Source organism: Artibeus jamaicensis, unplaced genomic scaffold (assembly GCF_021234435.1).
Source record: "Artibeus jamaicensis isolate MK-2021 breed Jamaican fruit bat unplaced genomic scaffold, CSHL_Jam_final contig_402, whole genome shotgun sequence".
NCBI lineage: Eukaryota > Metazoa > Chordata > Mammalia > Chiroptera > Phyllostomidae > Artibeus > Artibeus jamaicensis.
In genome coordinates, this window is record NW_026521818.1 from 6,206,924 (window position 1) to 6,221,923 (window position 15,000).

Sequence of the window (15,000 nt, forward strand, 5' to 3'; positions counted from 1 at the left end):
TTCAGTTCCCAGTCAGGGCACATGCCTGGGTTGTGGACCAGGTCCCCAGCTGGGGGCATGTGAGAAGCAACCTTCCTCTCACACATCAATGTTTCTCTCCGTCTCTTTCTACCTCCCTTGCCCTCTCTCTAAAAATAAATAAATAAAACCTGGAAAAAAGTTTAAGTATGCAAATTATTTAACATGACTTGGATATTCAATTGGATCTCTAGCACCCACCATAAACAAAAGCACTCATCATAATTAAAATAAATGTGCATACTCCTCTGAAAAATCTTATTTATGATCCTGATGAGAATATTGGAGTGGGACAAGTCAATTCTCACTCTCCATGTGTTACAGGATGTATTAACTTTCTCTTGCTGCCATAACAAATTAACACAAATTGGGCTGCTTTCAAAACGACACAAGTTTATTATCACAGCTCTGTAGGTCAGAAGTCTGCCATGAGTTTCACTGGGCTAAAATCAAAACATAGAAAAGGCTGTGTTTTGCCCTAGCCATGTGGTTCGGTTGGAGGGGCATCCCACACAGCAAAAGGCTGTGGGTTCAATTCCCAGTCAGGGTACATATCTAGGTTGCAGGTTTGATCCCCGGTCCGAGGCGACCTATGGATGTTTCTCTCCCTGCTCCCCACACCCTCTCTCTGAAAATCTATAAACACATATCCTCAGGTGAGGATTTTTTTTAAGTCTGTTTTGTTTTCTGGAGGCTCTAGGGGACAGTCTGCTTGTATGCTCATTCAGGTTGTTGGGAGAACCCAGTTCCATGCATCTGCAGAAATGAAACCCCTGTTTCCTCGCGGGCGTCACCTGAGAGCCATCCCCAGCTCTAAGAGGAGGCCATTGGTATTCTTTGGCTGCAAAAATCTTCCCCATCTTCAAAGCCAGGGAGTAAGGTTAAGTCCCTCTCCTGCCTTCTCTCCTGCCCCATCTCTGAGTCTTCTGCTTTCCCCTTCAACGTCTATCTCCTCATATCATGGTCCCAAATGTTAACCACATCTGCAAAGCACCATTTACTATGTGAGGAAACATTCACAGGCTCTGGGGATTCGGACTGGACATCTCTGGGGAACCATTAGTCTGCCTTCTACCCAGGGAAACTGCGGTTGTTCCATGTTTACACCAGTACCTTTCGTAGCTTGTACATCCTTATGTAATGCATCTGCCCCAGTGAGCAAGGGTGGGAAGGATACTGGGTAGAAAACACCCCCCATCTTTTTCTCATGTACTTTCTGCTTGCCTTTGCTCAGTGACTGAGTTTTCCATACCAGGATGCGTGAGGTTGAAGCAGACAGGAAGATGAATTTAGAACTCATTTCTAGATACCAACCCTACTCCAATAATTGGAACAAATGCCTCCCCCTACTCTTGAATTGCCCAGAATTTAGGGAAAATATATAAAGAGGAGAACAGAAAAAAAGTAAGGCGGGAGCATTCCAAGAAAAACAGCAGCAAATTTCCCCCTTCCTTAAGAATTCGATCAAAGTTTCCATACCTGGGTGTTGGTAAACGAGAGGAAGAATCTAACCCCTTAGAGTCGTTTATTGGACGTTACTATGTACTACACAGTACTAGAAGCTTCTGAAAACTTTTCTTCATTCTTTAAACTAACCTGCATGCTCCATGGGTGTCGTATGTTACAGGGAACACCCTGTCAAGGAGGAAGCTTGAGCTCAGAGAAGTGCTCATCTACCCGAGGAGACACCTGTCAGAGGCGGACCGAAACCGGGGTCATCTGGCTGTGCCAGCCCAAGGCAACGTCTTCTCTCTGACTTTCTCCAGCAAGAGGGCAACATTAAGGTGTTACAATGCCCACACTCTACCCTTCAGTGTCATTAAATGACACTCTTGGAGATGTCATCCTCCTTCCCCAAACTTCCTCTCTCTGGGGTGTTACAGTGAGTTCCTAATGAAGCTCTTGGAGTTATTTACCTTCTTGCGATTATACATTTACTTCTTCTGTGTGGCCATTTTCTTCCACACTGTCCCCAAGTTGACCTTATCATCCAGGCTAGCCCTTGTGTGCTGACCACTCTGGGCAATGGGTTTAATTTTCTTTCCTTCCTTCCCTTCCATGTCTTTCTTTTTTTTTCAGCAGTAAAGCTCAAACAAACAAACAAAGGTGCTGGAATGTGGCGTCTGGACCAGACTCTACCAGGACTTACAGGAGCCCAGGCACCAGTTGTTCCCATACAGCCTGCATTACTGCAGTTCCTATCCCTTCAATGAGTTATGATCATCAGCAAAAGGCCAGCAAACAACCTTTGCTTCATTTTCATGGTAATAATCAATCCTAAAATTTCAGCATAAAATCCCAACTGCTTAGCACAAGTACAAAGCTCTATATCATTTGCTGCTGCCTGTATCATCTGCTGCAGCGAGGGCCACTCTGCACTCCTGTGGTTGCCCCAGCCGCATGGGCCAAGGCCTGCTTCTGAGCACTTGAAATGTGGCTAATCGGGATGAAATGTACCAGAAATATAAAACTTACCCTGGCCTTTTCAGGCTTAGTAGGAATAAAAGAATGGAAAGTATATCATTAATTTTTAATTAATATCATGTGAAATGATATTTAGACTGTGTTGAATTACTTTATTAAAATTAGTGTTTGTTCTTACTTTTATATGTGACGTTTTGAAAAGTTTACATCACCAGCGCGGTTCGCAGTGTATTCTGTAGGACAGCACTAGTGTTCCATTGTTGGTGCTCACACGACCCGGACTGACAGCCTCCGGGTGTCACCTGCTCAGTGTCTCCCTCACCCAACCAGAATGCAAGCAGGAATCTTGCCCGTCTCCTTCGTACCTGATTCCCAGGCATTTACAACGCAGCCTGAAGCGAGTCCTCAGTAAATATTTTTTGAATGAATGGTGAACTCTCTGGAGATGGTGAACTCGCTGCCCTCCCCCAGGAAAAAAGTCTCAAATCCCTGGGGCAACACGGGCAGCTCGGCGCTGAACAAGTGCTCCCGACACTGGGAACCGAGGCGAGTGGAGATTTTTTTTAAAAAAATCTTCTCTGCAGATACGACTGACGCACAAAGCAAAAAGAGTGCGGCTAGAGACCCTTCCGCCTTGGAGACCCGCCCCACTGTCAATCACTGGGCACTTCGCCCTCCCGCCACAAAGTGGCGTTTCACGAGCGCGCGATGGCCAATGGTACAGCCCGTTCTCCCTGCGCCCTTTGGACAGTGGATTCTTCCAGTGGTAGAAAAGCATTGTGGGAAGGCCGCGCAGCCTTTCTTGCCCTTGTTCCGGAGCTGTGAGTGGTGGCTCTTGTGATTCCTGGATAGCGGTGGCTGTGGAGAGCGCTACCGCGTGGCCTCTTGCCGGCGGGGGCGGTGGGCAAGTCGCGCGGCTGCCCTGAGCCCAGCGATGCATCCACGGCAGCCCGACTAGGTCCGAGGTCCCGAGCCCGGAACGCTGGGATGGCAGCGGCGGGGCCAGTCCTCGGCCGCATTGTCGGTGGGACCTCGCGAGGCCTGAAGCGGACCGCAGTCTGCGTTCCCACGCCAGGAGTTAGGGACATCGGTTTGAGTGCATTTGAGTTCACTGCTCGTCGACCTTGTATGCCAGGAAGTTTTTAATATGCGCGAGGGTTTTTTGTGGAAGGGAACGGCCTGTCACAGCGTGGAAGAGTCACTTAAGATTTAGATCATAACAGCCATGTCAAGGTGCAGAACTTGGTGGAAATCGAATAAACACCAACTCTGCAGGTGAGTTTCTATGTTAGTGTAAAAAAAAAAAGACCAGTCTCATGAAACTTAAGATTTTAACCGTGCAAGAACATTTTGTGTCTCAGTTTTCATTACCCTGTCGCATTTCGAATTGTAAAAGAGAGACCTGGGATTAGTTAATCATTACCGTTCCATCTCTAATCAACAACAGCTCATCTCAGCTGGTTGCCTTAGGGTCAGCAAAAAATTAGGTGGAAATTTTCCTTGTGTCCTAGATCTTCTCTGGGGCACAAAGACCACCGGGTCTTTGTGTAGCAACTTGGTGTTGCCTTTGTGTTGCCCGTTCACTTTTGGAAACTAGTGAATGTGGTGTCAAGAAAGGCGTAAATTAAACACTTTGCAGCCCTTTCCTGCCCTTGAATATGATCTCTTTGGTGTAGGAGCTGCATAAGTAACAGTATATGCTTTCACATTCGTTTGTTTGCACATGGGATCTTGATTCGGCCAACATTTAGTGTAGAGTTTATTTTAACTGGTTTTAACTAATTTTTAACCAGGTGAAAGATGGGTGCTTGAAGCATGGACGGCTGCTAGCTGACTACTACCTGGGAGCACACATGTGACCCAAGGTGAGAATTTGAAGTAGTTCTGTCTAGAAGGAGTTATTTGTAATGTGAACTTGATCACCTTTCTACATTAGGGTGCCTTCTTTTGTGGGTGTCAAACTGGGTATTAATGACTTATTAGAACTGCTACATCTGTAATTAACAAGATGAAGTTAATAGCTAACTTTAATAACTTACGATGTTTCTGTGTGGTAAAGGGGAAAAGAACCATTTGGCAAATCTCAGGCACGTTTTAGGGTTGACATTTAAATCTGACTCCAGAAACGCTTAACAGTGCAGTGCAGAAGCATGTATTCAGAGTTGATTAAGGTGTGATACATGTACATATTTGCTTGTGAAGCTGAGTTGTTTCTTTTTTTTTCTTGTAGGGTTTTTTGATGAATTTGAAAAGCTGCTCTTCAAAGGAGTTGCTTGGATCATTTAAAAATTTTAAAGAGTATGTGGAGTACCCTAAACACTTTCCCACAATCTGTAAATACATAATTCAAACAATGAGTCTGTGAATAAATATTTAAATGTGCATCTTGGGGATTTGTGTATTGTGTGACTGCCAGAAAATAGCATTTTTTTTTTGCAGAAAAATTAGGATTTCTCCCTCCTTGCTCAGCAACTTCAAACTTGTTAAGTCTCAGCAGTTAAGATTAATATTCACTGCTGTAACTAATAGGCTTATGGTAAAGCCCAGGGAGGGATGTGCCTTGTGATGAACTGAACTAGACTATTTGGTGTGTAGGGTACGGCTGTGCTTTTGCATCGCCACTGTGTTTTTTACTAAATTGTAAACTGCGTTGGCATATCTTCTGCCTTCACTTTTAAGGAAAGAACAAATAATGTGTTTAAAGAATTCAGAAAATTTATTGTAAGTGCTAGGATCTAGGAACACAATAGTGAGTAAAACAGTCCCACCCTTTGAAAGATTACAAATGGAGGGAGGCGTCATCACAAATGTAAAGTCTCCTTTGTGAGACAAATCCAACCAAGTCAGGAAACCTGAGAAAGCAGAGTTGGGACCAAGGGTAGGTGAGGGTTTTGCTGGGCCAACTTGGAGGAATAGCATGTGTAGAGGGCTTTTAGCTAGAGGGTGTGGCCATAAGTCCCTAGTTGTGACAGTTGTAGCTGCTTTCCCTCATTAGTGGTCTGATGTAGACAGAGTTGAGTGCTTAATGAGGCAAGTTAGGTGGCCATAAGGAAAGCTGGGGGTGTTACAGACTGAACAGGTAAGGTGCCAGACCACTTAAGGCTATGTCTGAAGCAATAGGAAATTTTATAGTATAGAACTAGTTCACATTTGCAAGAAAAAGTATACAGGTGGGCCAGTTGGAGGCTACTACAGCCAATTTGGTGGCAGATTAGTAGAGGGATAATTAAGCTATGGAGGACAGAGGTAACAGGACTTGGTAATAAGAGAGAGAGGTGTCCATATGATTGTTAGGTATGTAGACAAGCACAATAATGCCCTAAATCCAGCTGGTGAAGCAGTGTTTTAAACTAGTTGGTCTCCTAGAAGAACACTGGCCAGTTCTCTCAGTTATAGAAACAAACTATGGAGATGAGCTTGCAAGAACCACTTGGGGAAGAGGTGTGGTAAGGGGAAGGTAAAACATGGCTTGTATTAGTCTGTTTTCCATGTAAAGTACAGAGCAAAGTCATCTATCTGCACAGGGGAAAGGTCTGAAATAGTCTTTGAGGAGAGTTAGATAGCTCAGCAGAATGGAGGGACCATTGAGGTTGAGGGTAATCACAAATTTATAACCCAAAATCCACATAGAGCTTTTTTTTTTTAATGAAAAGAACACTAGAAATTAAAAGCAATGCTTTCAAACAAAAAGCTTTACATTTGTAAATAACCAGTGGAACGTAATGCCACAAAATACAGCTTTACAAAGAACATTTATATGAATAAAAACATCTACTGTCTCAAAAGTGATGCGACCTCAGTCACGCGTCTGCACAGGCCAAGAGCCACGTAGAGCTGGGAAGACCTTTTTCATCCCACTCAGTGTGATGCTGTTGCGCAGCTAGCCAGCTGCAGTCCGGGGTCCCAGACCTCGGGTCGGACGCGTCTGGTTTTGGTTGAGGATATGGATCCAGTGAACAAGTTTTTACAAGACTGTCCTTCCAGTTACCAAATAAAAAGGCCCTTCAGCACAAATATACTGTAGTTAAACCTTTAAAAGAAGCAACAGACTCAATTCTTCTGAACAAACACTTGCAGGTCCAAGATACTTGAACAATGATAATTCACAGCTTCAAAGTAAAGGCAGCACACACCCTCCCTCCCCACCCCCACCCCTGCCCCTCACTGGGATCAAGTCTCTGTCTTGAGGCGTGAAGCTTGGATAGTTTTTATTGTTTTTGCTATATGTTTTCCAGCCAGATTGCTTGTAGATGCCTGAGATTTTTCTTCAATCAGGCTATCTTTAGACCCATTTCTTCTCTAGAAGAAAAAATAGTAAGATTCAGAAGAAAATACAGGTAAGTTAATTCACTAATATATCAGAAATTAGTATTTTCTTACATGGAAGTCATCAAGTTATAAGAAAGAAAAGTTCATAATATCAAAAGCTGTTCAAATATTCCCTCTAGTTACCAGTGATAACATGATTGTGTTTAAATCTTAATATAGAAAAATTAGTTCTGGCAGTTACATGCATAAAACTTTATTCATGGAAATTAGGCATAAATCTCAACCCAGCTCTCCCATTGTCATTTTTGTTGTAGCCATTCCTCAACCAGGCTCTCCCACCTCCCACTTTTCTGAGGAGGGGCAAAGAGAATAGGAAGTTGTGGACAATTTATAATCTTCCCTGATTATATCCCCATAGTCATGAATGAAACTCCCGTAACAATGCTCTGGGGTCCCCTATCACATGGGGCTAGAGATTCCTGTCAGCTGGGGGCGAGGGGGACCTCATCGTGGAGACACGGGAACCAGACTGCCAGAGCCTGGGTACCACACCCGGCACTTCTGGAGCTGGACCACGTGCTCCCCCACCGGACTGCACGACACCAGGCGGAGGCCCTGAGAATGACACTAAGGGTGCCTCACGGCTCCCTGCTCTGTTGAATCTTCCTGCTCTCACCTCCTAGTGATGGCCTCATGGGTCAGTAGGTCAGGTAACAAGCATGTTTACTATCCCCCAAGACTAACTCGTGCGGGGAGCGTGAATCAGGACAACTTTGAAACATGTGACTGGGATGGAAGACTTCTAGACAAGCCAGTGCACATGAGTCAGGGCACAGAAGGGGAGCTAATACATCAGAAGCATCACCAGACAGGAGCTGGGAGGTTACCTGACACCAGTATTACGTGTTTTTAAGTTTGTCTAGGATCGACTATGTCCCCTCTGCCTGCAGACCCCAAAGGAAATGAGTGAATCACAGTTCCCGACACACCTCACACCAGCCTTCTGTACGGAAAGGGAAGGTGGGGCACAGGCAGGCCAGGCACCTGTTCTGGCTACCAGGTGGAACTCCAGAAATGCGACCTTCCTGCTCACACGTGTGCGGCAACTGCAGTGGTGGTTTTCTTTTGGCACTTGGAATAAAATCCACTCTTCCCACAGCATCTAAGGCCCTGCGTTACCTGTCCTTCCCCCTACTCCACAGTGCTCAGGCCACAGCTTCTCAACTACCCAGGCCAGTCCCACCTCCCGTTGTCTGTCTGTGCTCTCCCCACTGCTTATACCAGCCTCCCTCCCTCTCCCCTGGCTGGCTCCTCCTCACCTGTCAGGTTTCAGCTTACCTGTCACTGTCTGAGAAGGCCTTCTCTGACTGCCCTATGGGAGAAAGGTCCCCTTCAATGTTCTAATCAGGCCTTTGTTCCTTTGTAATGCTCACCTAATTTTTTGCGTTCTGTCTGCCTGTTTACTTTTATGTCTGATGCTCCTCCGTCTTGGCCAGGAGGCAGCAAACATTTTCCTGTAAAGGGCCAGACTGTGAACTACCTCTGGTTTCCGTTACATACTCCTTTTTTAAAAAACTCTTTAAAAATGTAAAAATCGTGACCACCTTCTGAGCTACACAGACACGGGCAGCAGCATTTGGCCGGCAGGATGTAGTTTACTGATTGCCCAGACCGGTGCCTGCCGCTCCTTAACATGTGCTCATTAGCTATTTGTTCAGTTCAAAATCAGAGGCGTCCCAAGGACAAGCTTAGAACCAGTGCTGTGGATCAGAAGATGTAAGTGAACTGTTCTTATGTATGGCATTTAGTGTGAGTTCTTTAGGTTTTTTTTAAGATTCCTAAGTGGTGAGGATCACCTAGGGCAGTGATTTTCAACCTTTTTCACCTCGTGGCACACATAGACTAATTACCAAAGTTCTGTGGCACACCAAAAAATGTATTTTTTGCCAGTGGACCTCCCCCCCCAGAAAAGTAGGTATAATTTTGACTCATTCATACTGCATCGTGGTGTTGGCTATTGTCATTTTTTTATTTGACAGTCTTAAGGGAAAAGAGGTCAGTGCCCTGACTTGTCAGGTACTGCACATTTTAAAAATTCTGGTGGCACACCAGTTGAAAATCACTGAGTTAGGGAGTAATTGGAAAAGCAAAACTACAATAAAGTGAAATTTCTATTTGTATTAAAATCACCTTAAGTTTAAGACTGAAAAAAGCTCTGAAAGATAACTGCTTATTTGTCATCCTTGCAGTAGTCTAAAAGGCAGGTTATTATCTACACTGCACAGAAATTGAGGCTTAGAAGTCAAATTCTTTGCCCAAAGTCACACAAGTAGTAAGTGTGTGGAGACGAGGAGACACAAATGCAGGTCAGTCTTGATGCAAAACCCTAACTACTAACATGAAAGTAATTTTTTCAAAGTGCTATTGATTTCAAACAAATTGAACAGCCTATTAGCTCTCTCAGGCTCATCAAATCAAACATCATGCAGATTGTAGCGGAAGCTACCATGTTAACCCTGAAGGTCAGGGTTAACCACCTGACCTCCTTCTAGACTGAGACATTCATTCCCTCAGCTGCTGGGAGTGGAGGCTGCAGTACAGCTCAAAACCCAGCCCCTCTGCAGGAAATGCCCTCAGCTGAAGAGAACCACCTTGCCCAAGGTCATCCCCCTCTCAGGGACCCCCTTAATCCAAAGACTGCTACATAGTGAGTGTGAGTATGTGAAGGCCTAACCCCCTTGAGTCCAGGTGGGATGAACCAGAAGAGCCGTCTCAGAGCTGCCGTGGGATCTGCGATGCCTTTACTGGGGCTACATGAGGACTACACAGTTCCTCTCTCCTCTCTGCCCAAACCGCTTCCACTCTCCAGCAGGCAGTAATCCTAAAAGCGCTTTGCAATAAACTTCCTCCATGCAAACTGCTTATCTCAGAATCTGTTTCTAGAGAACCTAACCTAAAAATGAGCATCGACTCTTTTTTCTGTTCTTGACAAAATGAATCAGAACAAGCAAAGGGCAATGCATAATGAATACTGCCAGGGTCAGGGTTCTTGGGCTGTCCTTGAACTCCCAAGAATTTATATACAAAGCTGTCTCTGTGCTTACATGCATTTTTATGGGAGAGAGACAGTAGTTATATTGGCTTTTTAAAGGGATCCGCAATCACAAAAGACTGAAAACCACACCACTGCGAACAACAGGCTGACACTGACCTGCTGTACACATCCAAGTAGATACATTATAGACATCAACTTTGTTTTTACACAACAGGCTGACACTGACCTGCTGTACACATCCAAGTAGACACATTATAGACATCAACTTTGTTTTTACGGTGGTTGTTTAACCTGATATAAACCCACCCACTGATCTTATAGAGACTACATTTTCTTCCTAGCTTATCAAAATAATACCATGAGAGGTGATGTCAAACACTTTGCTGAAATGTTGACTACAGTACTCCCCTGAAATATCTAATTCAGTTGAGTGTTCAACTGATTTTGTTAAGGCAGCTATATTCTTTGCTATGTCCTTGAATTCCCCTTTAACCACATTTTAAAAATATTTCCAGAACAAAAGCAATTCCCTCTGATGGAGAAGACAGAAATAAAACAGGACTTGAGTAATCCTCCTGCCTGCCATCACAGCATCTGCCCCACAGAGAGTTGATCACTTTCTCTGTGCTGCTCTGGCTCAAAAATATCTAAAAGTCTTAAGAGGGTTTTTTGTTTTGTTTTGTTTTGTTTTGTTTTGAATTAGTGAAGCCATTGTTACTTTACTCTGGCTCCAGACAATCTTACAAACTTTGTTATCCTTTGGCCCAAGCCTCAGATCCGTTTAGACCCTACACTTTCCTTCTCTCTCTCGCTCCCAACATAGCTCTTCCCCAATTGTGCCTTGTCTGGGCCACACAACCCCTCTTCCTTCCTTCTCCTTCCACGTTTTGTACATGTTCTTTTAAAACACAGAATCTCGGAGTATAGTTAAAGATTCATTTTCCTACCTCCCCAAATGACTTTCAGAAAAGCGCTTCTCAAAACTGTCATCAGTACAAGACCTCCTTAAACTGCACCACTACCAACCTGATGAACCGTGGCGCCCCCGGAACCCCGGGCATCCGAAGAGCGGGTCACAGGAAGCGGCGGCACGAGGTCCGTTTTTGAGCTGCAGAGAGTGAGATTTAGAATTATCTCTGAGAATCACAATTTGGGCCGAGAGAGGGCTGCAGCCTAGAAGGCATGTTCTATACTTCTTCATGTTCCTTACAGTACCCACCACAATGCTGAGGTGCTGAACAAATGTTTCTGAATTAAGTTAAACAGGTTAAGTAATTTGCCCAGAATCAAAGCAAATAAACAGAAGAACCAAGAATAAAATATGTGCCTATCTTACTGTGACATGTATAAATGACTTTGTTGCTAACGTTTACTAGCCATTTGTGCTTTCTTTACGAACCTACGGTGCTATAGGCAGCCATCACCTACATTTTATAAACAAAATAATAAAACCCGGCCTATGCCTCTGTCCACTGGGCTAGCCTATCTCCCAATGTATTCATGTTTGTCAAAGTTTTGAGCCTTAATTCAGAGTTCATTGGTTAACATTCTTATTCAGCAATACAAAGAACATGAATTTCTATTATTATAGTATTTTACAAATGGATGATGCATAATTATTTCATCAACATACTCGTTTAGAGTTTATCACTTATCATGTCAAGCCAGATAATAGTCACTTTCCTCACAAGAAAAAAATGCAAAGAAATAAATAACTATAATATGATATTTGCTGTAGGAAAAGAAATGGCAAAATGCCATCAAACCAAAACACAAAATCTCTTATGCCACCTTCTCTCAAATATGTCTGTGCCATTCACAACAGAACAGCTTCTGCACTTTTTCCCTTTCTCCTAAAAGCTCTAGTACGTAGCTCAGAAGTGCCACAATTTGGCCTAAGTCTGGTCTAGATCTGCACTACCCAATACGGCAGCCACTAGCCACCACACATGGCTACTTACATTAGTTAAAATTAATAATATGCAGCGTTTAGCTTCTTAGTCACACTACCCACATTTCAAATATGTAATAGCCACACGTATAAAGCATTTCTATCATCACAAGAAGTTCTATTGGACTGTGCGGTTCTGGAGCCACGAGGGCAATGCTGCGCCCAGGACCGCCTACGTACTTCACTTCCGACAGAACCGAGCGCTCCCCGTCTGAGCACTGGGACCTTCGATACTGGCGGTAACTTCGCGGAGAGTGAGAATGTCTGATGCGGATCGGGTCACCTTGAGTCCTGAACAGGCAACCAAAAAACATGGAAACAAACACACAGTAAGTCAGAACAGGATAATTCCTTAATATGGATACCACAAAGGAATAATGACTTTGAGAATTAAAATAAAATACAAAAAACTTGACCCGCCTGGGTTTGGAAATCCTAAATGGCTTGAATTTCTCAAGTTAACAACAAAACACTGCTCTTCAACCGTACACAAAAACAAAACTCTTTATAGTATTTGCACATACATATTACTATGTGCATATTACTTTCAACTGCTGGACTATAATGAGATTATTCCCTCTAGCTGAATTCTCTCCTGTAGTTCTACAATGCAGACAAACGGCATTCCTATGAGAAAAAGCTGATGATTGTCTAGCTACTAACTAGCCTGTCATTAAGAATTCAATCTTTGGCCTAAAAATGAGGGAGTTGGGGGACGCAGGTGGAGAGGGTGTGTACCAACCTGCAAACTGACTGCCGTGGGAAAGGAAGCATGAGTCAGAGAAGGGAAATAAAGCAGTGGAGTAGACTCCTACTTTCTCTGACCAGCACAGCCGGACACAAAACTGCATCGACAGGCCACCTGCTGCCTCCCACGCTGGGTGGTGACTGGGAAAGCCCTATGCTTTCACGAAGCACATTCGATGTGCTGGTTTTGTGACAGGGATTGGATTGGACTTATATGACGGGGTTTGTGGTCAACATAATTCTCTTGTGTTAAATAATGAATAAAAAGGAACTCTGTTACCAATCAATGAGTGTCTCAGAAAAGGAATTTATTTTAGAACTAATATCGTCATTAAAAGTCCCTGTGTACCTACCACATACAAACAGCTAATAGAAGATATCAGTGACTGTGTACAAAAGGGGAAGGATCAGCTGTTAATACACTCTTTCTTCCTCTTTCCCTGTAGTTCTTTTTCATTGTAGTTAAAATGTAAAGGCAAATTTAGGCACTGCATAGATAGCAAGAATGAATTACTGACTCCCAAGTATGAATAAAACTTCTATGAAAAAAATTTTCAAAGACATACTCACTCTACTTTAGTGTATGGAATCTCTTTTAATTGTTCTTCTGACAGTCCCGACGGATCCACAAGTTCCTTCCTGGGATGGAGTGAGAGAATTAAAGCTGTGATGCAGGTATAAACACCAGTGCCTTTCCCAACGCGTCCTGAAACGTCGTATTAGCACACCAAATAGAAATATAAGCCAGGAACAGAGATTTAAAAACTAGAATGCATTCAAGGAAAAAGGGGAGGAAAACCTTTTCAGTAGCTCTTCCACTTTCCTCCAATTTATCAGTATCCAGTGTAGGTGGCTCTCCAGCCTCTCTTAGTTTCTCTACAAACTTCTGCTTCCCTCCCCTGCAGGAGGTATCTTTTCTCCTTCTGAGTCTGTTTTCCTTGGTGTTTATTTGTAAAGTATTGGCCTGTCGGAGGCCCAATTACAGGCAAGGCCAAGTGGCCTCAGGAGCAGAGATGTCGGGGCTGCTGGCACGGCCAGGCACCGCCACCGTGAGCTCCGTGTTGCCTGTGATGATGGCCATGACAGCTGTGTGACGGGCCTCAGCGCTGGGCTGCCTCTCAGCGCCAGGGGTCTTCCTCGTCAATGCCTTAAAACCACACGGGGTTTAAAACAATGCGGGAAAAAAAACCAATACTCACTGAATGTGCTTCCATAACTCTTCTTTAGCTTGGATATCAGGGCTTCTCCTATAAATCAAGAAAACAGCAGTCATCTCTGCAAACACGCTTCATCTAACAATCCCGCGGCTAACTTTCGCGGAGTTAAACATTAATAGTGGGGAGTTTTGTGAAGTTCTTATTTGCCAGCTGAGATGAAAAGGCAAGACTGGGCCAGGAGAACTAATGTGGGGTGGTTGGTAGACAGGCACCAGGATAATTTATCTGCTAGTACCACTGAGCAAGAACCACATTAAAAGCAGCCACAACAGGGCTCCATTTGATGACGGAGCCTGGAACTGAAGGGGCGGATCTGCACGCCCTCCAGTGGTGATATTCCAATGAAGAATAATTTGAGGCTTCCATTTCTGGTCCTTCTAGCTATTTCTAAGTAACCGCAATAACAACAACAACAACAACGCACCTCACCCAGATTGTTGAGAAAGATTCCCAACATGATCTGTGATTACCTGGCAGCAACAGCAGCAACAAGGGGAAAGGAAACGGTGGGACTGCCCAGACCGGCAGCCTGGGTGCCAGGGACCCATCGTTCAGGTCACATCTGACGCTGTGACATTTCTGGGCAACGGCATGTGCTCACAAATGCTGTCACCCGCCCACAGGCCCTTCACCGTCCCTACGTACAGACCCCCAAATCTCTTCTGCAAGAGCGACTTGAGCAGAGAGAAGTCACACCACTCCCTTTAACTTCCTGGAATAAGAAATTCAAAGTCAGCGTGCATGTGTTCACACTCCCCGCCACAACAATGAACACTAGACATCTATTAGCACTGTGACTGTTTCCCCAGAACATCTTTTTGCTAGTGAGAAAATGATACTCTTTCATCCAGCCTTTCAAGAGAACTGAGATCTAATAATGGGCCCAAAGAAAGATCCAAACCCTAACAATGAAAAGGCCTGGAGCTAAGCAAAGCCACGATGTACATTGCCCTGTGGAATTTTATATTCGTCATCTATACCAGTATCACTTTCAACATATGTTATTATCATTGCTTTCATTTTTCTCAATTAATAAGGGCACCACAAGGCATTCTGGTAGGGCTTTCTGAGCCCACAGAATACAATAAGCTACTTTCTAGCACTGAGTTGGCTAAGTAGTTTTAACCTTTGTAGAGAAAAAAAAGTCTGTCTGGTAGAGATCTTTCATTCAACTCAAAAGAAGTCAATTCGTTTACTGATGGACACCTAGGTTGCTTCCAACTCTTGGCTATTGTAAATTGTGCTGCTATGAACATTGTGGTGCATAGGTTCTTTGAAATTGATGTTTTAGGATTCTTGGGGTATAATCCTAGCAGTGG

The 15,000-nt window shown here is 44.1% G+C and overlaps 1 protein-coding gene, 1 long non-coding RNA gene and 1 other non-coding gene across 8 annotated transcripts in view; 2 read left to right on the forward strand and 1 right to left on the reverse strand.

Moving 5' to 3' along the window:
- The first annotated feature begins 3,253 nt into the window (after nt 1-3,253).
- LOC119065118 (uncharacterized) lies at nt 3,254-4,826 on the forward strand. The gene is made up of 3 exons (XR_005085547.2): nt 3,254-3,717; nt 4,236-4,307; nt 4,673-4,826. It is a non-coding gene; the product is annotated as an uncharacterized LOC119065118 (long non-coding RNA).
- LOC119065141 (small nucleolar RNA SNORA13) lies at nt 4,005-4,138 on the forward strand. The gene has a single exon (XR_005085553.2). It is a non-coding gene; the product is annotated as a small nucleolar RNA SNORA13 (small nucleolar RNA).
- A 1,314-nt stretch (nt 4,827-6,140) lies between the features above and the next one.
- The window catches only part of EPB41L4A (erythrocyte membrane protein band 4.1 like 4A), a 248,493-nt gene continuing 239,633 nt past the window's right edge, over nt 6,141-15,000 (reverse strand). For all 6 annotated transcript variants that reach the window (XM_053665307.1, XM_053665308.1, XM_053665311.1 and 3 more), the window contains 5 exons: nt 13,664-13,711; nt 13,035-13,103; nt 11,898-12,008; nt 10,793-10,874; nt 6,141-6,741 (listed from right to left, as the gene is read on the reverse strand). In XM_053665307.1, coding sequence (XP_053521282.1) covers nt 6,613-6,741; nt 10,793-10,874; nt 11,898-12,008; nt 13,035-13,103; nt 13,664-13,711 — 439 coding nt within the window. In that variant the 3' untranslated portion in view covers nt 6,141-6,612. The remainder of the gene's footprint in view (nt 6,742-10,792; nt 10,875-11,897; nt 12,009-13,034; nt 13,104-13,663; nt 13,712-15,000) is intronic.